At 43.4% G+C, this 23,869-nt stretch overlaps 1 protein-coding gene across 1 annotated transcript in view; it reads left to right on the forward strand.

Moving 5' to 3' along the window:
- The window catches only part of LOC137353290 (ankyrin repeat and fibronectin type-III domain-containing protein 1-like), a 125,268-nt gene that overhangs the window by 47,107 nt on the left and 54,292 nt on the right, over positions 1-23,869 (forward strand). The window contains exons 2-5 of the mRNA XM_068019402.1: positions 13,716-13,864; positions 15,087-15,282; positions 21,149-21,353; positions 23,080-23,268. Coding sequence (XP_067875503.1) covers positions 15,091-15,282; positions 21,149-21,353; positions 23,080-23,268 — 586 coding nt within the window. The 5' untranslated portion in view covers positions 13,716-13,864; positions 15,087-15,090. The remainder of the gene's footprint in view (positions 1-13,715; positions 13,865-15,086; positions 15,283-21,148; positions 21,354-23,079; positions 23,269-23,869) is intronic.

A 23,869-nucleotide genomic window follows, 5' to 3' on the forward strand; every position in this document is an offset into this window, starting at 1 on the left:
ATGAGAAGTAAAATAACTTACCAGTTACTCACCAATCAACTTCTTTCCCTGTACCGAAGAGAGAGGCAGCTACTGGAGGCCAAAAAAAAGTAGAAGAAAGAAAGAAAGGAGTCCCTCCCTCATGCACCGAACTCCCACTTTACACTCTGTGCGCTCAAATGTATTTTTTTCTTAATCATAGTTCCCCTGCTTACCAAACTCCTTCAATTACCAAACTCCCTTCTTAACACTCTCTGCCTCCCAGCAGCACTGAGAGTCCTCTGAATTTATACTCTGAAAATAATGCTGTGTCAGCTCTGCTAGAGCTCAGAAACCAGTTTAAGATAGCTACCTAATTAACTAACTACAGCTACTGTCAGAGTGTTAGTATACCCCTGTTTAAAACTGCAAGAAACCTAACTTACCTCTTAACTGAAAGAGGAATTTCAATTAATTGCTAGATGTAAACAAAACAAAAACTAGTCTTGAGAGATTACCAAACTCCCTTCTTCACACTCAGTGCAGTGCAGTTAGAAATCTCACTGCAGAGTCAGTTTTCTGTTGAGAAACATCAATGCCCTTGAATTGAATGGCTTGTTAGGCCATCTCAGAGGGCATTTAAGAGCCAACCACATTGCTGTGGGTCTGAAGTCACATGTAAGCTAGACCAGGTAAGGATGGCCGATTTCTTTCCCGAAAGGACATTAATGAACCAGATGGGTTTTTACAACAATCGACAATTAGACTAGCATTTTAATTCCAGATTTATTAATCGAATTCAATTTTTACCATCTGCCATGGTGGGATTCAAACCCATGTCCCCAGAGCACTAGCCTGGGCCTCTGGACTACTTGTCTAGTGACATAACCACTATGCCACTGCGTCCCCTTGAAAAGAAGACAAAGTAAATCAGGAAGTGATGATTGTGATAGTGACAGAAAAACTGAAATTGGTGGAAACATTTAAACTCTTAGCTCATCACCGTGGTGGACCTGGCATTCATGACTCTTGTTTTGTTCTAAGGATGAGTTTCCATTCCGGTCTCATTTTCTATAACATTGCACTCTATCATACACACTGGAAAACTCTGAGTCAGACCTAGAAAGGCTTTGTGTAGGCGTTGAACACACATTATCGTCATCTGTGATTGCTGCTATCTCCCGGTGTTATTTTAACCTAAAATACTGTATTTTGCTGAACGTATTAATTTGTTTTAAAGATCAGCAGTAGAAAACAGGCTGCCACAGGAGTACAGACAATGGCCCAGGAGCAGGTGACCCGCCTGCCTTTCAGGTGGAGTCTCAGGCTTGCTGTGGGTCACAGGAAGGGCCAGTGTTTATGCTCCACACAAGTCTACTCCAACCCCTCTTGATCTCACCCTATCAGCATATTCTTCATTTACTTTCTCATGTGTTTATCTAGATTCCCTATAAATGCATCTAAAATATTCACCTCCCTGTGGTGGTGAGTTCCACATTCTCACCACTCTCTGGGTAAAGAAGTTTCTCTTGAATTCCCTATTGGATTTATTAGTGACTGTCTTATATTTATGACCCTTAGTTTTGGTCGCCCTCATAAGTAGAAACATCTATGTCTAGCCTAGCACACCCTTTCATAATCTTGAATATCTCTATCAGGTCATCTCTCAGCCTTCTCTTTTCTACAGGAGAGTCCCAACCTGTTCAGTCTTTCCTTATAGTTATAGCCTCTCAGTTCTGATAGCATTCCTGTAAATATTTTTTGCTCTTTCTCCTGGGATTTTATATTCCTTCTATTATATGGAGACTAGAATTGTGCACAGTACAATCAAGAATGCAAAACCCAAGCCAGCTAACTCTACGAGCCCAGGGGCCCTGAGGCTTACTGTAGTGTCACCCTATCTCATCTCATCCTATCAGCATATCCTTCTATTCCTCTCTTCCTCATGTACTTGTCTAGCTTCCCCTTAAATGTATCTACGTTATTCACCTCAGTTACTCCATGTGGCAGCAAGTTCCACATTCTAACTGGTGATTATAGGTAAAGTTCTGTAAACTGCTCTAATCTGCTTTATTGTCCATTGTGGATGCTTATCGTTTATTTTGAATATATCTGTCCTGTAGCTTATCACTTAAATCATGATTTGATAAAGTATTGATTCTGCATTTTTCCAAAGTTTTGGAGATCATGAGAGGTCTAATGTAATATCCAGCATCCTCAACAAACATTACTAAAATAGATTTTCTGGTCTTTATCACTTTGCTGTTTGTAGGAACTTGTGCACAAATTAGTTGCTGTGTTTTCTACATTGCAACAGTGACTGAACATCATTGGCTGTAAAGTGATTTAGAACATCCTGAGGTCATGAAATGCATATAAATGCAAGTCTTCTTTTTTCTTTTTTTTTTCTGTCAGTAAGTTAACTACAGTAACAAGGGTTTCTGTTCGACCCATGAGCAATGTTATAATAACACATACTGTTCACAGAGAGGGAGAGATCAATAATCATAGAATCATACAGCACAGGAGGAGGCCCTTTGGTCCATCGTGCCTGTGCCAGTTCTTTGAAAGAGCTATCCAATTAGTTCCGTTCCCATGCCCTTTCCCCATATCCCTACAAATTTTCCACTCCTAGTATATATCCAACTTCTTTTTGAAAGTTATTGTTAAATCTATTTCACCGCCCTTTAAGGCAGAGCATTCTGGATCATAACAACTTCTTGCATAAAAAACTTATCATGCCTCTGGTTCTTTTGCCAATTATCTTAAATCTGTGTCCTCTGGTTGTGACACTCCTGCCACTGGAAAACAGGTGTGGTCTTCAACACTTTGACACTGTTCAGCAAATCGATCACCCAATATGTGTGAATTGTATTTAATCGTATGCATATGGCGGGCATTAACTGAAACATAACAAAGGTGAGCCACACTCAGACCCATTGGGTCCCTGCCAGCGCCTCAATCAGCAGTTCACACAGACATTTCTGAGCTGCTGGAAGTTGCACAGTTCAGGCAGGCAGCTGCTGATTTCCAGCTGATTCTGTACCTCAAGCAGCTTTAAGTTTTTTTTTAGATTAGAGATACAGCACTGAAACAGGCCCTTCGGCCCACCGAGTCTGTGCCGAACGTCAACCACCCATTTATACTAATCCTACACTAATCCCATATTCCTACCAACATCCCCACCTGTCCCTATATTTCCCTACCACCTACCTATACTAGTGACAATTTATAATGGCCAATTTACCTATCAACCTGCAAGTCTTTTGGCTTGTGGGAGGAAACCGGAGCACCCGGAGAAAACCCAGAACGCTGAATAAAGCATGAGGCCAAAAGCCAAGTCATTCAGGACTCGATACAGAGATACTCTGTGCAAAAGTTTCCATTCTCCCCCATAATTCTGCAGACATTTATACATATAATAAAAGCAGAAAATACTGGAAAGGCTCAGCAAGTCAGGTAGCATCTGTGGAAAGAGAAACAGAGTTAATGCTTCAGGTTGTTGACCTTTCATCACAACTGACAACAGTTAGAGATGTAACAGGTTTTAAGCAAATACAGAGGCAGGGAAAGGTGGGGAGTGGGGAAAAGAACAAAAGGGAAGGTCTGTGATCGGGTGGAAGGCAGGAGAGATTAGATGATAACAGAGATGAGGGAGCAAAGCAAAAGGGAGTGGTAATGGGACAAATAAAGGAACAAAAAATGGGTCTAAAGAAGGAGTAAATGGCAACAGCAGAATCATTACCAACAAAATAGCAGTGATTATGATCTGAAATTGTTGAACTCACTGTTGAGTTCGGAAGGCTGTAAAGTGCCTAATCAAAAGATAAGGTGCTGTTCCTCAAGCTTCCATTAAGCTTCATTGAAACACTGTAGGACGCCGAGGATGGAGTGAGAAGGAGGATTAAAATGGCAAGCAACCAGAAGCTCAAAGTCGTGCCTGCAGACTGAACAAAGGTGTTCAGCAAAGCGATCGTCAAATGTGTGTTAATTGTGAATAATTGTATTTAATTGTATGCATGCATTAACTAGGGATTCACTTGTGCCCTTGTAAATAGATACAGACTGAAACTGTGGCTGTTGGGTTAGGAGGTGTATACTTGTAATGTGTAACTCTACAAATAAATGCTTATAAAAATGTGTAAAGATAGACTGCAGTCTAGCCTTCACCAACTGGCTTTCTGGAGTATAATAATCTGGGTTTGGTCTCCCAGTATGGAGGAGACTGCATTGTGAGCAGCGAATATAATGTACTAAATTGAAAGAAGTACAAGTAAAGTGCTGTTTCACCTGAAAGGAGTGTTTGAGCCTTGGCCGATGAGAAGGGAGGAGGTAAAAGGGCAGGTGTTTCATCTCCTTGCGCTTGCATGGGAAGGTGCTGTGGGAAGGGGACGGGGTGTTGGGGAAGACTGAGAGTGGACCAGGGTGTCACAGAGGGAACGGTCCTTTCAGAATGTTAAAAGGAAAGGGAAGGTGAAGATGAGTTTAGTGGTGGCATCATGCTGGAGATGGTGGAAATGACGGAGGGTGATCCAGAGAATGTGGAGGCTGATGGTGTGGAAGCGGAGTTGATGAACGATTTCAAAAGGAAATTGGATGGGCACTTGAGGGAAATAAACTTATTGAGCTATGGGGAAAGAGTCAGGGAATGGGACTGATTAGATTGCTCTACAGAGAGCCAGCATGGACTCGATGGGCCAAATGGCCTCCTTCTGAGCCTACCATGTTTCTGGGAGGGAGAGGGAGGAGAAAGGGTGAGGGCAGAAGTCCAGGAAGTGGGACAGACACAGTCAAGGGCCCTGTCAATCACTGGAGGAGATTCCTCGGTTTAGGGAAGAGGAAAACATATCAGAAGCAATATCATGGAAGGTGGCATCATCAGATCAGATGCGACGGGAGACAGAGAAACTGGGAGAATGGGATTGAGTCCATTCAAGCTAGCTGTGGGAGTCATTGGGCTTGTAGGTTATAGATAGTTACCCTCAGTAAGTGGTATGATGGATTTGGCAACATCAAAAGAAAGATGCTAACTTGTTGAAAATCTGAAATAAAAGCAGAAGATGCTCTAAATTTGCAGTCAGTCAATTTAAAACTTAAGGACCGGTTAAAAAAATGATCTTCCTTCCATAGCAGCAGTAGGGAGCTGCCACTGGTTCTGAGCAAGACTCCACCAACATAAAGCATTAAACTGTCATTTCTTTTCCAGTTGCTGACTGACCTGATTTAATTTGATGTGCGTTATCTGGGACTTTGTGGTGGTGTGGCAGAGGGGATGCAAGATGGGAACCTCTGGAACCTTCTCCAGCCCCACAACCCTCCAAGAACTCTGCACTCCTCCAATTCTGGCCTTTTTGAGCATCTCTGATTTTCATTGCTCCACCAATTCCAGCCTTACCTTCAGCTGCCTAGGTGCTCAGCTCTGAAATGCTCTCCCTAAACGTCTTTGTCTCTCTACCTCTCCCTTCTCCTTTAAAATGCTCCTTAAAGCCTATCTCTTTGGCCAAGCTTTTGGTCACCTATCTTATCATCTCCTTATGAGACTCGGTGTCAAATCTTGATTGATAACATTCCTAAGAAACACCTTGAATGTTTCACTACATTAAAGGCTCTATACAAATACAAATTGCTGTTGTGTAAGTTAAAATCGAGGGTAAGTGTATTAAAGAGTGTAAATTACACAGGAGCAACTCACTCCTGTCTAGTACTGTACTGACGTGTTTCACTGTTGACTCGTATATAATCAGTATGAGTTGTGCAATATGTGAGAAGAACGTGTACCTGAGAGGACACATTACCCTGGTGGGGAGTAAATGGGTCTCATTTTACCAGCACCTCAGTGGGAAGGGGTTGTTGAAATTACTCATTTAGCAAACAAGGGGAGAATATCTATTCTTTGTACCTAGCTTGCTAATTTTCTTTCATAAGTGGCTATTGTACTGTTTAGATATAGGCACAGTAATCTATTATTTTTGTTTAGTGTTAGTCATCTTTTAAGTGTGGTGCAATAAAACTCAACAAATAACAAAGATTGATGTTATTTTAAACTCCCCTCCGCAGCAATGGTGCCAGCTCAGTGGTAGTACTCTCACCTCTGAATCAGAAGTTGTGGGTTTAGGCCTCATTCCAGGACCTGACTGTGTAATCTAGGCTGACTGACACTGCACTGTAGTACTGACGGAGTGCTGCATTGTCAGAGATGCCATTTCTTGGAAGAAACTGCAGCCTTTGAAGGTGGATGTAAAAGCTTCCATGGGTCTACCCAATAAAGAGCCGGAATTCTACTTGATGTCCTTGACAGCATTTATTCCTCCACCAATATCACTATAAACCTGATTCCTCTGCCATTTATCTCATTACTGTTTGTGGGACCTTGTTATGTGTAAATTGGTTGCTGTGTTTCCTGCATTATAGCAGTGACTACACCTAAAAATAAAGTACTTCATTGACACTAAAGCATCCAGTGGTGCTATATCAATGCAAGTATTTCTTTACTTTCTTTGCAGAAATGCAAATTTTTCCTTTCCTGTGCTGAACTGCCCACAAACAAAATCACATTCTCGGTAACCGCACATTGTCACTATTTTGCTCACATTGATAGTTACAGATTAAAAGGGTTTTTTTTGTTAAATCAACCTTGTGACCATCTGAAGTGTGCAAAAACACATCAGCTACAATGCAAGATAGGACATTCTGTTCATGTACAAACACTTAGTGCACTTGTACTACATTTCCATCTGCCAGTTTTGCATAGGCAAAATGTGCTTTCATTTGATTCTCTGTGCATGTTGATATATAAATCTTCCGGAAGTGATCTGACACTGCGTGACAACAGAAGAGGGATTAATAATCATGCTAAAATTGTGGTTAACTGTGGTGAAATTACGTAGTTTGTACCAAGGACAACTCACCATTGTCTATTACTGCATAGCTGATATGCATCTCAGTGCTGACTCCTGGGTCAGTAACTCTGTAATCTAGGCTAATTATACATATGCACTCAGCACAGTCGAGGAGTCCATATCTAGAGAAGGAGACACTGTGCTGTTCTGGAGAACCACTGAGAACAAACATAGGCATAAAAGGTCAAAACCTGTAAATGTCAACAACCTGAAATAAAAACAGAAAATCTGGATACACACATGAAGCCCTTCATTGTCTCATTGAAGTGAAACAAAGAAGCAGAAATTGCTGGAAAAATAATGGCGAGTTCAAGGTACCCACCATTATTAATGTGTAAAAAATCTGGAATTTGTGGCGAGGAAGGAATATGACATAATTGCTGGACAATGTCTGCCTGTCCGCCATTAGCCTTGCAAAAAATGAAAAGTAAAACCTCATTGTGTGTCTCCGCATTGAATATCATGAATTTGCTGCTGCAAAAATATGATCTGAAGGGTGAGAGGAAAAGTCCAATCATGGCACTCACCACGAGATGCCTCACTCCAGCAAGTTTTGGGTCAATAAGTCAATGTATCTGATGGAGATTCTTGGTCAGAAGTGCGCGTTCATCAGAACCCAAAATATTAGTGTATCTTTCCTTTTTATGAAATGCAGGGTACCTGTTTTTATTTATTATTCCAAACATGTTCTGTATATCTGGTGTTAATGGCACTTCTACAAGCACAGGCTAGCACCTGATCAGCTCCTCAAATCAATTGTCATAAATGGTAACTTTGCAAAATCAGACTTGACAACTTCTCCAACAAATGATTAACTCTTTCACAGCCATAATCCTATATCGAGACACAAACAAAATTGCTTCAGGGTTGCTTTAAAGGGAGACTCTCTAATATGAAAATGGCAAATGCTTTCTCTGTGGATTGCCCTCCCCAAGGCACTTTTTGCCTTCAACTTGCCTGTTTCTTTAATCATTTGCACTCATCAAGATTAGTAACATAAGTTAGAAAAGTTAGTTAAGCATTTTAGTTAAGAATGTTAGTTTAGGGATGGTTAGGCATCTTAGTTAGGGACATTAGTTGAGGGATGTTAGTTAGTGATGCTATCACTGGGAAACGGGCAAGGCCTAATTTTAGCTGATTTATCACTCTAAATCACACGTAAATTCTGGCTGTTAAGTGTTGCCAAACTAATAATCATGGAGGAACCCAATGATAGCGTAAATAGACATCAGCAGATTTCAGGCCCAGATTCATGTGTGAGCCCAAACCGAGAGGCCAGACCAAAATAGGCCTCAGGCTTCATTTAAATATTCTGGGTGAGATGCCGGTGCCTATCATGCTTCCACCGGAATTGAATCTTGAGCTGCTTGCCTTGCCATCAGTGGCTTCAGTTAAACCCTGGGATAGTGGGGAGGTGAACAGCAGTAAGCGGACTGATCAAAGCAATGCAGTGGAGTCGGAAAAACACTCCTGCTCCTTCTGGCTCCACATTAAAATCTAAAAAAAATTATACTTAACTTTTCAGTGCTGTCTGTTTGCTCAGTCCCTTCCATGCCAATGAAACTTGAGTGGATCAGACCCAGCATTGCCCTGAGGGGTCCTAATAAAAAGCAACAAGCAAGATTTTATGCTGCCCTTGGAGACAGGCAATGAGGCGGGTGGGGGAAGACAAAATGGCCTTCCCACCCCAGGCCTGTTGAGGTTGTTAAGTGGCCAATTAAGGGCCTCTTCCCACCTCCACCCCAATTTTGTGCAGGATGGAGGGGCCTGCCACCGCGTGGAGATGCTGCCTGGTAAAACCTCGCGGCCTCCTAGCAGGGTCCGGGAGGGGGGGGGGGGAATCCCTACTGAGGGCCCCACCCCATACCCGGCAGTGATGGCCGCGCACCTGGGACGATCCCACACCCTCATCACCCTCGCTAATGCCCCCCACCCTGACTGGCCCCAGCGACCCCGACCCCACTCACTCATCCTGGGGTCTCCTCCTTTTGTACTGTAAGCCTCCTGTACTCCCGGCAGTGCCCAGTGGCGTTGCTGGTGCTGCACAGCTGCCGGCCTTCCAATTGGCCGAGTTCACCTCCCGCCTTCTGGCCTGCCACCGGGACCCCCGTCATCACAATAAAATCTGGACCAACAACTTGCATTTATATAGCGCCTTTAACATAGTCAACCATCACAAGGCGCTTTACAACAGCATTATCAGACAAAATTTGATACTGAGCCCCATAAGGAGATATAAGACAGATGAGCAAAAGCTTAGTCAAAGAGGTAGGTTTTAACAAGTATCTTAAAGACAAGAGAGAGGGGCATAGAGGTTTAGGGACGGAGTTCCAGAGCTTCGGGCCTTGGCAGCTGGTGGCACGGCCGCCAATAGTGGAACAATTAAAATCGGGGATGCACAAGAGGCTGGAATTAGAGGAGTGCAGATTTCTCAGAAGGTTGTAGTGCTGTAGGAGGTTACAGAGATAGGGTGGAGTGAGGGATGGAGGGATTTGAAAATAAGGATGAGAATTTTAAAATTGAAGCATTGCCAGACCAGGATCCAATGTTTTCCAGGGAGCACAGGAGTAATGGGTGAATGGGACCTGGTGCGAGTTATGGCACGGCCAGGAGAGCATTGGAATAATCAAATCTTAAGGTAATGGATGAGATTTTTCGCAGCAGATGAGCTGGGGCAGTGCTGGAGTTGGGAAATGTTATGGAGTTGGAGCAGATATGTGGTCAGAAGCTCATCTCCGGGTTTGGCTTCAGTCTTCGGCTTCAGATTTCCCAATGTTTAATTGGAGGAAAATTCTGCTCCTCCAGTACTGGATGTTGGTTGGGCTGGGTATCGTCAGCGTACATATGGAACCTGACATTGTGTTTTCCAATGTTGTTGCGAGCAGTCCCATGTAGATGAGAAATAGGAGGGGGGGGTCAAGGATAGATCCTTGAAAAGCATCAGTGTGAGGGAGTGGGAAAAGAAATTATTCCAGGTGATTCTCTGGACAAGTATGGAACCAGACGAGTGCGTTCTCACCTAGCTGGGTGACAGAGGAGAGTTGTTGGAGGAGGATGGTGTGGTCAACCATGTCAAAGGCTGCAGACAAGTCGAGAAGAACAAGGAGAGATAGTTGGTCACAGTCACAATCACGTTTGTTTTAGGTGGCTGTCCCAGGTACCTCACAATCATCCCAAGCCACAATGTTGTCGGGTGTTTGTTAAGCATCCTTGGGATTCATAGTCCTTTGAAATTGGTTATTTTTGACCGTGTTTTGTTGATCAGAAATGGGCCAACGATGACCAATTTCTATTCCAGCATGTCTATCCAAACGAGTAATTCAGTGCACTGTAATTTAATGATTATATGTATATCAAAACATGATACAAAAGAAGACAGGCTCACACTTATATATTGCTAATGGATACTGATCAGGAGAAGTAACCTTGGCTGTTAGCCTTTAAGCAACAAAGTTGTAAATTTCGAGCAGATATATAAAGGGGCACAAAAACAAGAAATGCTGGAATCACTCAGCAGGTCTGGCAGCATCTGTGGAAAGAGAAGCAGAGTTAACGTTTCGGGTCAGTGACCCTTCTTCGGATTCCGAAGAAGGGTCACTGACCCGAAACGTTAACTCTGCTTCTCTTTCCACAGATGCTGCCAGACCTGCTGAGTGATTCCAGCATTTCTTGTTTTTGTTTCAGATTTCCAGCATCCGCAGTATTTTGCTTTTATTATATAAAGGGGCAACTGGGTTATCAACATCATGTCATAATCCCGTCCACATTCTTACTAAATAACTTTGCCAAGTACTGGCTAGAGTGTTTTCACTCCCACTGTGACTTCCCACTGATAAGTAATGGCTTATCTCAAGGTTCCTAAAGTACTTCTTTCCTTTATTAATTTACCATTTTGTAGTCTGGCCGCAGAAAAACAGCAAGTTCAGCAGAACTTTCTAATTACAGGGTCATCTCTTGTAACGCAGCAGAAACTATTAAATAAAGAATTAACCCTCTTGTTCATCTCAATATGTTTGAAGGATTTTGTTGCATAACGTTCACTGACATAATTGTCATTGCATTTGAAAAATACTTGATTGTATGCGAACCACTTTGAGACAAGAGACATGACAAAACCCTGTATAAGTGTGTTTCCTTCTTTCTTTTATATATAAAATAGGACAAGGTACCACCAAGGGATCCATGTCCTGAGTACCTGAAGAAAGGCAATGCTCACCTGTTCTTCAAAATAGAGCCACAGGATCTTTTATGTCCCCCTGAGAGGACAGGTGGGGCCTAAGTTTAACATCTCATCTGAAAGCCGACACCTCCAACAGTGCAGCATTCCTTCAGTACTGCACTGGAGTGTCAGTCTAGATCAGGGGTCTGCAACCTGTGGCTCCGGAGCTGCATGTGTTTCTTTAACATCTCATTTGCGGTTCCCAGTTGGATCGCAATAACATGAGAAAAGCTTTTTAAAAATTAATTGAAGATAAACAGAAGCTGTGTTTTTATTGTGGGGAATAAAAAGCTAATCATTATGCTGCACTTTATGGTTTCAAATGATTATTTTAACAAAAAACATCATCATGCTCTAAATAAACCTGTTCAAGTGGTATCACTACACCATGGTTATCGATAATGTCTGGTTCGAGGAACAGGTTTTATGGTTGTGTCCATTACTGTTTCTAATATAGCTGAGATGATAAATTATTCTGAATGTGCTATTAGAAGCTTTTTTTTTAATCATGAGAGTCAATAGCTGAAAAATTGTCTTAATTCTATGCATCTTAAGTTATAGTTTGTTTTAAAGCTGACTTCACTGACAAAATTATTGTTAAAAAAAGTCAAAAAAGTGATAATTCAGAGCTGAGTCTGTTTTAATTTTGATTTTTTTCTATTGATACATAAATTCAATACATGTATTTTATTTTTTATATATGCAAATTATGCATTCTACCAGAGACACTTGACAATTTTCCAAGTATTTGGTTTAGAACTGCCAAAATTTTTTGTCTTGCAGGTCCCAGTAGTTTTATTATTGGCAATTTAAAAAAGGCTGCTGACCCCTGCTCGAGATTATGTGTTGACGTCTCTAGAGTGGGACTTGAACTCACAAGCTTCTGAGTCAGAGTGTGACAAATTGAGCCAAGGCTGACACCAAAGAGTTTTCATAACCATTCATTTCTTTACCTGAAGAAACAATTTCTCTGCTGTCTGTGTTATGTGAGATAAGTTTGGGCCAGTCCCAATCTTGTTGTTTATAGAATAGAATCATAGGGCTTGAATTTTAGACCCTGCCAAACATGGCCCCGCCAGTTCCCCAGCTCCATCCCATCCTGGGCCATTTCTGTGGGGGTGGGGGGCTGGTGCCGCAGGGTTACCTGCCCACATGTGGTAGGTAGCCGACATGGCTCATTAAGCATGACTTGAGGCCAATTCAAGAGGCCGACTGGGATTTTCTAGTCTGCATCCAGGTTTCTGCAGGCAGCAGGTGCCAATTTAGATGACTGGAGGTGACCTTCCAGCAGCAGACCATGGGACCAGCACTCCAGATAGGTCTGGAGGCTCTCCCTGCCTGGCTGGGTGCGTCAGCAGCCACATGCTACCCTGTAGAGGGGCTCCCCCTTCCCTCACCACACCTTCCCACCCCCAGCTACAAAATCTATTTTTTATTCTAAATTTTAAAAGTTGCCTGTCCCTCACTTACCATCCATTGCAGCCTGCTACTCCTTTCAAGCTGGAAGGCCTCAGATTGGTCCTCCATCTTCGAGAGCCTGCCCACTGTCCTTAATTGAATTGCCCAGCCAGGGGAAAATCTTAATGAGTGAGTGTTGCCCGTACATTGCGGGCTTCTGACCTACATTTCAGCCTAACAGCAGGGTTCAGAAGCCCACAGGGAAAATCCAGAATCGTACAGCACAGAAGGAGACCATTCAGCCCATCATGCCTGTACTTGCCCTTTATAGCAGCTCACCAATTAGGCCCACTCCCCTGCTCTTTCTCCATAGCCCTGCAAATTTTTCCCTTCAAGTCTTTATCCAACTCGCTTGTGGAAATTACTGTTGATTCAGGCTTTCAACCACCCTTTCAGGCAATGCATTCCAGATCATAAAAACTGTAGACAGTGGGCCCACAACATGAAACTGAGCCTGATTGTGAATTAATTGGGAATCTCACTTAAAGAAGTCATAACATTGGCTGCCATGGGGAAATGGGGTCCTTATCACAACAATGGGCAGAATAAGGGCACCCCACTCTTCTTTTCACTGATCTACATCTGACCTCTGAATGCTTGATGCTGGCATCGCTGACCAAAATGAAAAATATCCTAATAGTCTCACACCTGCCTAAGATTCAAACAAGGAAAGTTCTAGGTTTGACCTCCACCCTGTGTGGAGTTAGCTGATCTCAGCTGTTGCAACGGTAGGGAAACTACAATCGGCCTCAGCACTCCAACATGAACAGAGGAATCTTGCTGCTGGTCACAATCCTGTGATCTGTGCTAAGAAGTGCATTGAGCTGTGTGGAGGTTGGGTGAGCTCAGGACCTGCCTTGACCGCAGGACCCCAGTAGCCAACTGGTTTGCTGATCTTGCCATCTGGACTCAGACTTTCTGTTCTGGATGAATTACTGGAGCACTCCACCTGAGCCCTCTCTTGATGTTCACACTCTGGTTTTCTTGGAGGAATTCTGATTGGAAGTGGGAACCTTGTTGATCCCTTCCCCCCCCAACCCTGCTCTTTTCCAAACTATTGACAGCCAGCCTCCCAGTTAATGCTGAACTGAACTGTTTGCCCAGTAATGAAGGCAGCAAGATTATCACCAGGTCAATATAAGTGCTAGACATCACTCCTGAATTTATAATTGTTTTTTCAGGATCAAGTGTGGGAAAATGACCTCCCAGTGTCGGCTCTGAACCTCAGGTATTGTTGTCCAAGCTGCAATATTGCGCTCCAATAGCATCCATTCGTGTGTGTCGTTGATCTGCTGGTTTAAATTAATCGATGGGAGTTCGGCCAGACTAGGTGAGTTGCTGCCCTCCTTTCTGAAGGGACATCTCCCTTCACTAGAGTTGAATTTTGCACAATCAGAGCATATTACTACTCCCTTTTCAAAATATATAAATCCACCACATTAATTATTGCAATTTTATGTACATACTTCAGGTTTATTTCTCTCGTATAATACAGCTGATGGAATAATGAGTGTAACTGCCACTTAATTCATGACTGATTCACATTCCACTGCACTCCCATTGTAACTATTTATTTTTATATGTCATATGTGAGGTCATTGGGTTTCAAAAGCAAACTGATTTGCAGAATGTGACCAAAATCCTAAAATTGAGCGAAAAGAGAAGTTTAACATATTCAGTCACCTGGAGGCAGTGCCTAAGATATATAGGCTTTTATTTTCAGTTGTGCTGTCCTTTTTTGAGTTGATTCCTTCTTCTGACGTTTGTAGGTTGGTGTGTATGCATTAACTCAGTTGGCCCAGGCCACCTCCCTTTCCAAAGCAGAGATCTCGCATCTCAGGCTCCTCACCCTGAAGCTCTCATTGTGACAGATGACAGGAGGCTTCCTGGAGCAGTTCCATTCCTTGCATCCTTGGGGTGGTCTGTGCCTGAGAATCTCCATTCATTGAGCTCCAGATCTCCGTCACAACACTGTGGAGAGATGCAAACCAGTGGCTCGACTTTTTTTTACAGAGATAGAGGAACAGTCAGAGAGCAATAATCGGTTTTACTCACAGTTGCACACTTCCCAGTGGTTTGATTCTGAGCAGCACTGACGAAGGTCTAGGATTAGTCTGCCCCATTAGATAGGGATGGAACCTGGTAATACCACTGATGGAATTTTACCTCAACCTTCAGGGCATGAGGGAAGACAATTAGGTGAGAGAGAAGGAGAGGGGAGAGGATGGGAGAGGGGAAAGAAACAGGGGAGGACGACAGGATGGAGAGCAGAGGAAGGGGATGGAGGTGGTAGAGGAGGAGGGGTGGGGTGGGGGAGGGAAGTGGGAGAAGGGGAGGACCAGGGAGGGAGATGGAGAGTGGAGGGAGGGGGATGGAGAAAGGAGGGAGAGGGGTGGGGGGACGGAGGGAGTGGAAGGAAGAGGGGAGAGGAGGGGGATGATGAAGATAGAGGAGGAAGCGACATAAAAATATCTCTATGATTTTTCAGCCAATGTCAATTTTTCCTCCATAAATCCTTGGCAGAGTAAATTTAGAAATGCCTTTCTTCCCAGGTAAATGCTGAGTAAAATGACACAGCCAATCAGGGAGCCTCTTCAGAGGAGAAAGTCGCTTGGGCCCATGTCTCCAAATGCTGCCAAGCGACTCTACCGTAACCTGTCTTTCAGGTTAAAGGGCGGCTCCAGCTCAGACGAGGGCTGCCTCATCAAAAAAATGGAGAAAGAAAGAAGCAAGAAATCTTCATCCCTGGTATGAATTCATTATTTGACTGTGGTCATCAACAGTTTATTTATCTAGTTTAAGAAGGGAGGTACTTCTGAGAGTAAATCCAGATTCTTACCAATTGAATTCCTCTTTACCATCCTTATTCATAGGATTTATCTTGTACTGTAAACTAGGAAGGAGCTCGATGAATTACAACGTATTACAAAGTATTTACAACACAAAAACAGGCCATTCGGCCCAACAGGTTCATGCCAGTGTTAATATTCCACACGAGCATATACGTTGATATATCCTCCAGTATTTCTGATCAGGGATGTGAAGTCTACCACTGACGATAGCACAGAATTCTCTATCACTGTCAGACCTGACACAATCTCAATGGCCAAGGAACTGAGCTAAGGAACTAGATACAAACTGCAGCTTGTTGACCTACTTTCTCACCCACTCTGTGCCTTCAGAATCTTTGCTCAGACTATTTAAATGCCCAAGATTTCAATTTCACCATTCCTTGTCAATAGTATATATCGAGTAGAAATATAAGGGCATGTCAGAAACTGAGGTGATAGAGGCTCTGCATTGTACTAAATCCACAGTGTGTAATTACCCTGTAAAGTTCAGTGTAATACTACTACATTACACCACAGTAGGCCTCATGCAGCACACAGGCATCTTATGAGTGATGCAGTAAAATAGCACAGTACTGGGAGTCACATGGTAAAATATACCCGCAGTGTGAGTCATGTAGTAAATTGAAGAAATCTGCACTATCACCACATAGGTTTCCAGCTCTACAGAATGGGATCAGTCATTGCTGTTACCATAGAGACCAGTCACAGTCAGGTTTTCCTACATTCTTTCCACGTGTCAGCTACATATAAATTGGATGTTGACAAGACAACATGGAGGAGCGCTGCAAATGAAAATAATTCAAAAAGCAATATTATCGAAAGGAGACAAGAACTCTCTGGGTCATTAAGTATCAGTGATGGTAGAGAGGCAACTCTCTGGGTCAGTGTCTGTCAGTGATGGTTGAGAGGGAACTCTCTGGGTCAGTGTCCGTCAGAGATGGTAGAGAGGGAACTCTCTGGGTCAGTGTCCGTCAGAGATGGTAGAGTGGGAACTCTCTGGGTCTGTGTCCGTCAGAGATGGTAGAGAGGGAACTCTCTGGGTCAGTGTCCGTCAGATGGTAGAGAGGGAACTCTCTGGGTCAGTGTCTGTCAGAGATGGTAGAGAGGGAACTCTCTGGGTCAGTGTCTGTCAGAGATGGTAGAGAGGGAACTCTCTGGTTCAGTGTCTGTCAGTGATGGTTGAGAGGGAACTCTCTGGGTCAGTATCAGTGATGGTAGAGAGGGAGCTCTCTGGGTCAGTGTCTGTCAGAGATGGTAGAGAGGGAACTCTCTGGTTCAGTGTCTGTCAGTGATGGTAGAGAGGGAACTCTCTGGTTCAGTGTCTGTCAGTGATGGTTGAGAGGGAACTCTCTGGGTCAGTATCAGTGATGGTAGAGAGGGAGCTCTCTGGGTCAGTGTCTGTCAGAGATGGTAGAGAGGGAACTCTCTGGTTCAGTGTCTGTGATGGTTGAGAGGGAACCCTCTGGGTCAGTATCAGTGATGGTAGAGAGGGAGCTCTCTGGGTCAGTGTCTGTCAGAGATGGTAGAGAGGGAACTCTCTGGTTCAGTGTCTGTCAGTGATGGTTGAGAGGGAACTCTCTGGGTCAGTATCAGTGATGGTAGAGAGGGAGCTCTCTGGGTCAGTGTCTGTCAGAGATGGTAGAGAGGGATCTCTCTGGTTCAGTGTCTGTCAGTGATGGTAGAGAGGGAACTCTCTGGTTCAGTGTCTGTCAGTGATGGTTGAGAGGGAACTCTCTGGGTCAGTATCAGTGATGGTAGAGAGGGAACTCTCTGGTTCAGTGTCTGTCAGTGATGGTTGAGAGGGAACTCTCTGGGTCAGTATCAGTGATGGTAGAGAGGGAACTCTCTGGGTCAGTGTCTGTCAGTGATGGTTGAGAGGGAACTCTCTGGGTCAGTATCAGTGATGGTAGAGAGGGAGCTCTCTGGGTCAGTGGCTGTCAGAGATGGTAGAGAAGGAGCAGGCTATTTTAGACCTGGTAATGTGTAATGAAACAGGATTAATAAATTACCTCATAGTAAAGGTTCCTCGAGGCAAGAGTGGTAGAATTTCACATTCAGTTTGAGGGTAAGATGTTTGGGTCTGAAACTAGTCTTAAAATTAAATAAAGGCAATTACAAGGGTATGAAGACACACTTAGCTAAAGTGGACTGGGAAAATAAGTAAAAGGTAAGACAGAAGAGAAGCAGTGGCAGACATGTAAGGAAATATTTCATAACTCTCAACAAAGATACATTCCATTGAGAAAGAAAGACTCAACGAGAAGGATACACCATCCTTGGCTAACTAAGAAGTATAAGGATGGTATCAAATTGAAAGAAAAGGCGTACAATGCTGCAAAAATTAGTGGTAGGCCAGAAGTCTGGGAAAATTTTAGAAACCAGCAGAGGATAACTAAAAAAACTAATAAAGAGGGAGAAATTAGAGTATGCGAGTAAACTAGCAAGAAATATAAAAACAGACAGTAAAAGCTTCTACAAATATATAAGAAGGAAGAGAGTAGCTAAAGTAAGGCTTGGTCCCTTAGAGAATGAGACTGGGGAATTAATAATGGGAAACAAAGAAATGGTGGAGACTTTGAACAAGTATTTTGTATTTGTCTTCGCCGTAGATGACACAAAAAGAATCCGACGAATAGCAGAAAATCAAGAGGCAAAAGGAAGGGATGAACTTAACACAATCACTATCACTAGAGAAAAAAATACCAGGAAAACTAATGGGACTAAAGGCTGACAATGGCCCCTGGAACTTGTGGCCTGCATCCTAGGGTCTTAAATGAAGTGGCTGCAGAGATAGTGGGCTGGATTCTAAGAGTCCACCGTCGATCTCGGTGGTAAGGCGGGCCACACGGCAAAGAGCTGCTGCAATCTTAAGCGCGGCAGCTCATTTTAAGAGCCGGGGCGGCCCACCCCCCTAATCGCCCAATCACATGGAGAGGGTGGGCTGTCCCTCCCCGGCAATGGCGTCAGCTGACTGTGCACAGGCACTGACACCATTTTTAAAGGGCAGTCAGCTCTGCCAGCATATTTACATTTTTAAAGAAAGATTCCCCAAAATTAAATAAATAAATTTCTTATGCCCCTTTCCCACCCCCCTAAAGACAAATGCAGTAACTATTTGTCCTTTTCACCCCAGAACACTTACCTTCTACATCTGACCTTTCCCCCCACCAAAACTCCACAAAGTTTAAGGTTCAATCCTTCCTATCATCCCCTATACCCATTATGTGTCTTTGACCCTGTCCCACTCCCATCCTCACACTGACAAACTTACCTCCTCCCTCCCCCCCCCCCCCCTCCCCACCAGTGTGGCGCCGCGTTTCCCCGGATGCGATCTGAAGGCGCTAGAGTGCCAGCCATCACGATCTGCCCTCAAGATTGGATGTATGTGTATTTAAATTTTATTTATTTGCATATTTAAATTGTGGTTCCTTTGCCCAGCACTGGGGCGTGGGGAGCCTCGCCGCCGCAGGGAGGATCGGGCCAGGCCCTACTGGTGTCAAGGTCCGTAGCGGGCCTCATCCAGAAACATCTTGAGTCCCCCCACCCCCACCACAGATCACGTTAAAATCCAGCCCAGTGGATGCATTTGTTGTAATCTTCCAAAATTCCCTAGATTCTGAAAATGCCCCAACGCATTGGAAAACCACAAATGTAACATCTCTATTCAAGAAATGTCGCAGGGGGCTGGTGCAACAGAAAACAGGAAACTATAGGCCAGTTAGCCTAACATCTGTCATTGCGGAAATGCTGGAATCCATTATTAAGGAAGTAGTAGCAGGACATTTAGAAAATCATAATTCAATTAGGCAGAGTCAATTGGTTTTATGGAAGGGAAATTGTGTTTGACAAATTTATTAGCGTTCTTTGAGGATCTAACAAGCAGGGTGGATAAAGAGGAACCAGTAGATGTATTTGGATTTCCAAAAGATATTCAATAAGGTGCCGCAGAAACGGTTACTTCACAAGAGCTCATGGTGTTGGGGCCAATATATGAATGTGGATAGAGGATTGGCTAATGAACAGGAAACAGAGAGTTGGGATAAATGGGGCATTTTCAAGTTGGCAAACTGTGACTAATGGAGTGCCACAGGGATCAGTGCTGGGGCCTCAACTATTTGTGATCTATATTAATGACTTGGATGAAGGGACCAAGTGTATTGTAGCCAAATTTGTGGACGATACAAAGATAGGTAGGAAAGCATGTTGTGAGATGCTGGAAATCGGAAAAAAAAACATTAAGTGCTGGAAATTCTCAGCAGGTCTGGCAGCATCTGTGGAGAGAGGAACAGAGTTAACGTTTCAGGTCTGTGAAAAACAGGGTATTATTTACAGAGAGAGACTGCAGAATGCTACGGTAAAGAGGGATCTGGGTGTCCTTGTACATGAATCACAAAAAGTTAGCATTAGGAAGGCAAATATAATGTTGGCATTTATTGCAAAGGGGAGGAATACAAAAGTAGGGAAGCCTTGCTGCAACTGTACAGGGCATTGGTGAGACTGCATGCAGTTTTGCAGTTTTAGTCTCCTTACTTAAGGAGGGATATACTTGTATTGGAAGCAATTCAGTGAAGGTTCACTATGCTGATTCCTGGGATGAAAGTGTTGTTTTATGAAGAAAGTTTGAGGCCTATACTCATTGCAGTTTAGAAGAATGAGAGGTGATCTTATTGAAACATATAAGATTCGGAGGGGGCTTGACAGGGTAGATGCTGAGAGGATGTTTCCCCTTATGGGGAATCTAGAACTAGGAGGCACAGTTTCAAAATAAGGGATCTCCCATTTAAGACAGAGATGAGGAGAAATTCTCTTTACCCCAGACTGCAGTGAAGGCTGGGTCTTTGAATATATTCAAGGCTGAGTTAGACAGATTTTTGATCTACAAGGGATTCAAGGATTATGGGGGGCAGGCAGAAAAGTGGAGTTAAGACCACAATCAGATCAGCCATGGTCTTATTGAATGATGAAGCTCAATCGGCTAAATGGCCTACTCCTGCGCCTATTTCTTATGTTTTTACATTCTTATGGAACTCTCTTGGTCAGTACCTGTCAGTGATGGTACAGAGGGAACCGTGGGTCAGTATCTGTCAATGATGGTATCGAGAGAACTTTGTGTGTATGAATAGGGACATATCAGAAAACGTTTAATTTTTTAAATCCGAATTGGTTGTAATTTTGCTCGCCAATCCAGTAAAAATGCTGAATTATATTCTTCATGATGAGGGGGCAGGAGCTTGCAACACATGGCAAGGATTTCACACATCATTTGTAATATCACAGGGCCATTTGTGACACGAACTTCTTTCTAATTCTGAGATCTACAGCTGAGGAAAAGTGCCAGTGCTCATTTTGCAAGCCACCGTCATGATTCAAAAGTATAGGACGGCGGGGTTGTAAATCAGACAATGGTGACTGGATGACAGCAAACATGGGATTTTATTATAAGAAGGAGACAGAGGGAGAAAGTAGAAAGGAAAGAAGAAGCCTGGGAATCACTGCAGAACACTGGAATGTGGCTGTGGGACTCGAAGTGTCTCTGGCAGGCCTCCATGATTGTGCCCAGCTTATTCAATGAGAGCATGAAGTCTGAAAGTATTTTCAGAAGATGCATTTTTAGGGGTCACAGCAGTTCAATATTATATATTTTGAAGTGAAGAATTTGTTCAATTCAGCTCATTATAAGTTCCAAATCAGCATACAGAATGATATCTCTCAAAACTGCATGAAGGTTTTCTGCCTTTATATATATATCTTTTAAATTACAGAATATTCAATATGATTCAATCTTTGATGCTGTGGAGCATGAAGACCTTGATGCAGTTCAGCGGATACTTGACCAACCTGGCACACAGGAAGACCTGAATGAGGTTACTAGCAATGGACTGGTACCTCTGGATATTGCTGTGCTGACTAACAACATCTCAATGGCGAGCCTCTTAATGAATGCTGGAGCCAGGGCTAGCCATCATTGTGAGTAGTGAATGCTGGAGGCTTCTCTTTGACTCTCTAGTCCTTGCTTTCCTTTGGCTGAGGTGGAACTAGCCCATAAATTGCATCAACGCCACTGCGAGATTCGACACTAACTGTACTGGGACAAGGCTAAGTGGATACCTTCCGTTTTTCTTTCCAAAGATTGAGCATTCCATTATTGAGAGACACCCTACCTAGTAACCTGTGAAGAATTGCAATATTCAAACTGCCTTTTCCTAATTTCATTGTTGCTCATCAATCCACTTGGGACAGTGGACACTGAGAAAAGTTGGAAAAATCAATTCCACTTCTTGACATTAAATTAAAATGGCAGATCCATATGGAAGATTCCACTTTCGATGCCTAGCCTGTACTGAGTTAGCTGGTCTGTTCTGGAACAGTGGTAGGGGCTCTTCAATCAGCCTAGGTTAAGAAGGGTGAATTCAGTCAGGATTCTCACTTCCAAACGCTATCCAGAGAAGCCTATGTGGACAGGTTTGAGCATGGCTGATACTTTCCATGGTCCAATAGCCTCCAACAGTCGCTGTCTAAGTTGACGGACTTAGAATGGCAACTTGGGCGAGGAGCTGGAGGAGAGCCAACAAGAAACAGTACCTTCAGGAGAAGAGGATAGAAAGCGGATAATAAACAAAAAGAAAAAGAAAGATTTCCATTTCTATAATGCCTTTCATGACCTCAGGATGGTTCTGAAGCACTTTATAGCCAATGAAGTAGTTTTGAAGTGAAGTCACTTTGGTAATGTAGGAAACGCAGCAGGTAATTAGTGCACAGCAGTGAGATGATGACCAAATTATCTTTTTGTATGACGTTGGTTGAGGGATAAATATTGACCAGGACACCAGGGGGAATTCCCCTGTTCTTCTTTGAAATAGTGCCACGGGATCTTTTACTGATCTGAGGCAGTTGGCGCCACAGTTTAAGATCTCATCTGAAAGAAGGCACCTCCAACAGTGCAGCACTCCCTCAGTACTGCGATAGGAGTGTCAGCTGAGATTTGGTGCTCAGTTCTCTGGAATAGATCTTGTACATAAAGCAGTAATACTTTCCAGTCATATAAACACTGATAGGATGTGTATCATAGGTAATATGATGGCCACTATTATAGGGTTATGGTGCCTTTCTGGTGAAGTGGGGCTTCTGACCACCATAAATATACAACTCTGGCCAATCTTCCAACCTCAGGGTCATTCTAATATTGGTGGTGAGCCTTCCCCTCGGCCTCTGCTGGGTAGTCCTGCTCAGACAGGGTAGGTTTTTGCTGTGAGAGCCACTGGGCACTATTGAAGTATCTGGGTATGGTCAGCTCTATGCTCTTCATCACTGAGCCCCATTGCACAGCCCTGCCAGTCTGTGCCCCCTCTACTGACCTTAGAACAATGGTCACCTGGGCCTAACTGGGGACCTTGGCAATCAGCGTTCAAACACAAATAGAAGGACATACATTGGAAGATGTGTTTCCCTCATTTGCATGTTACCTCGTTACGCCACTGTACAATGCTGGGCCTGGGAAGTGGGGAATGGAAGCAATGCAACAGGACAATGACGTCTCTGAGCTATTTTGCACCCACCTCCCCAACATTCACTTGAGGCTGGTGTGAAATCTAGGACAATATCTTTACCGACACTCTCATCACTGCTGTTTGTTCTCTATCTCTCTTTTTCTTTTAATCTCCACATTCTGCATGCTGATGATCTCTCCTGCCAGTCAATGAAGGCAACTGGGATATGCACCTGACTACATTAGTGAGCAAAGCAGGACAGAAAATTACAGAACTGTTGGAGCTCAGGACCGAAGTTTCAGAGGCTGATTTCCACAATAAGACCAGGGAACTTCGGACTTGGAAGTTCCGACACAAGCTGTATAAGCAGATGAAAGCTGCTTTCGAGAGTGCATGTAAGTACTTAAAGTCAGCAACACTGCAGCAGAGACTGAGAAGTCACTGCTCGAAAATCTTATTTAATATATGGCTATCAGCAAAGTCCATACTTCCTGGTCAATATATCATAATCAGAGTAGGCAAGTGTTACTTGTTAACCTTTTATGGAAGGCCACAGTCCCAAACAGGATCTTGCTGGAATTTCTTACACTGCACTATGGAGTAATGGGACATGGATCTACTTCTGTAGTTCTCTACACAGTGAGTTCTGGATTTTAACTATGTACTAGATAGACTTTCCTTTGCTTCTTTCATGGGATAGCATGAAAACTTTTTAAAAAATTAAATTTCAGCTCTGCCAATGTCTCACAGTAGGGTTGCCAACTCTAGTTGGATGTTTGAAATAAAAGCATGAAATGCTGGAAATACTCAGCAGGTCTGGCAGCATCTGTGGAGAGAGAAGCAGAGTTAACGTTTCAGGTCAGTGACCCTTCTTCAGAACTGGCAAATATTAGAAATGTGAAAGGTTATAAGCAAGTAAAGCGGGGGTGGGGCAAGAGATAACAAAGGAGAAGGTGTAGATAGGACAAGGTCACCGAATAGCTGACCAGAAGGTTG

Source organism: Heterodontus francisci, chromosome 41, assembly GCF_036365525.1.
Source record: "Heterodontus francisci isolate sHetFra1 chromosome 41, sHetFra1.hap1, whole genome shotgun sequence".
NCBI classification, from domain to species: Eukaryota; Metazoa; Chordata; class Chondrichthyes; order Heterodontiformes; family Heterodontidae; genus Heterodontus; species Heterodontus francisci.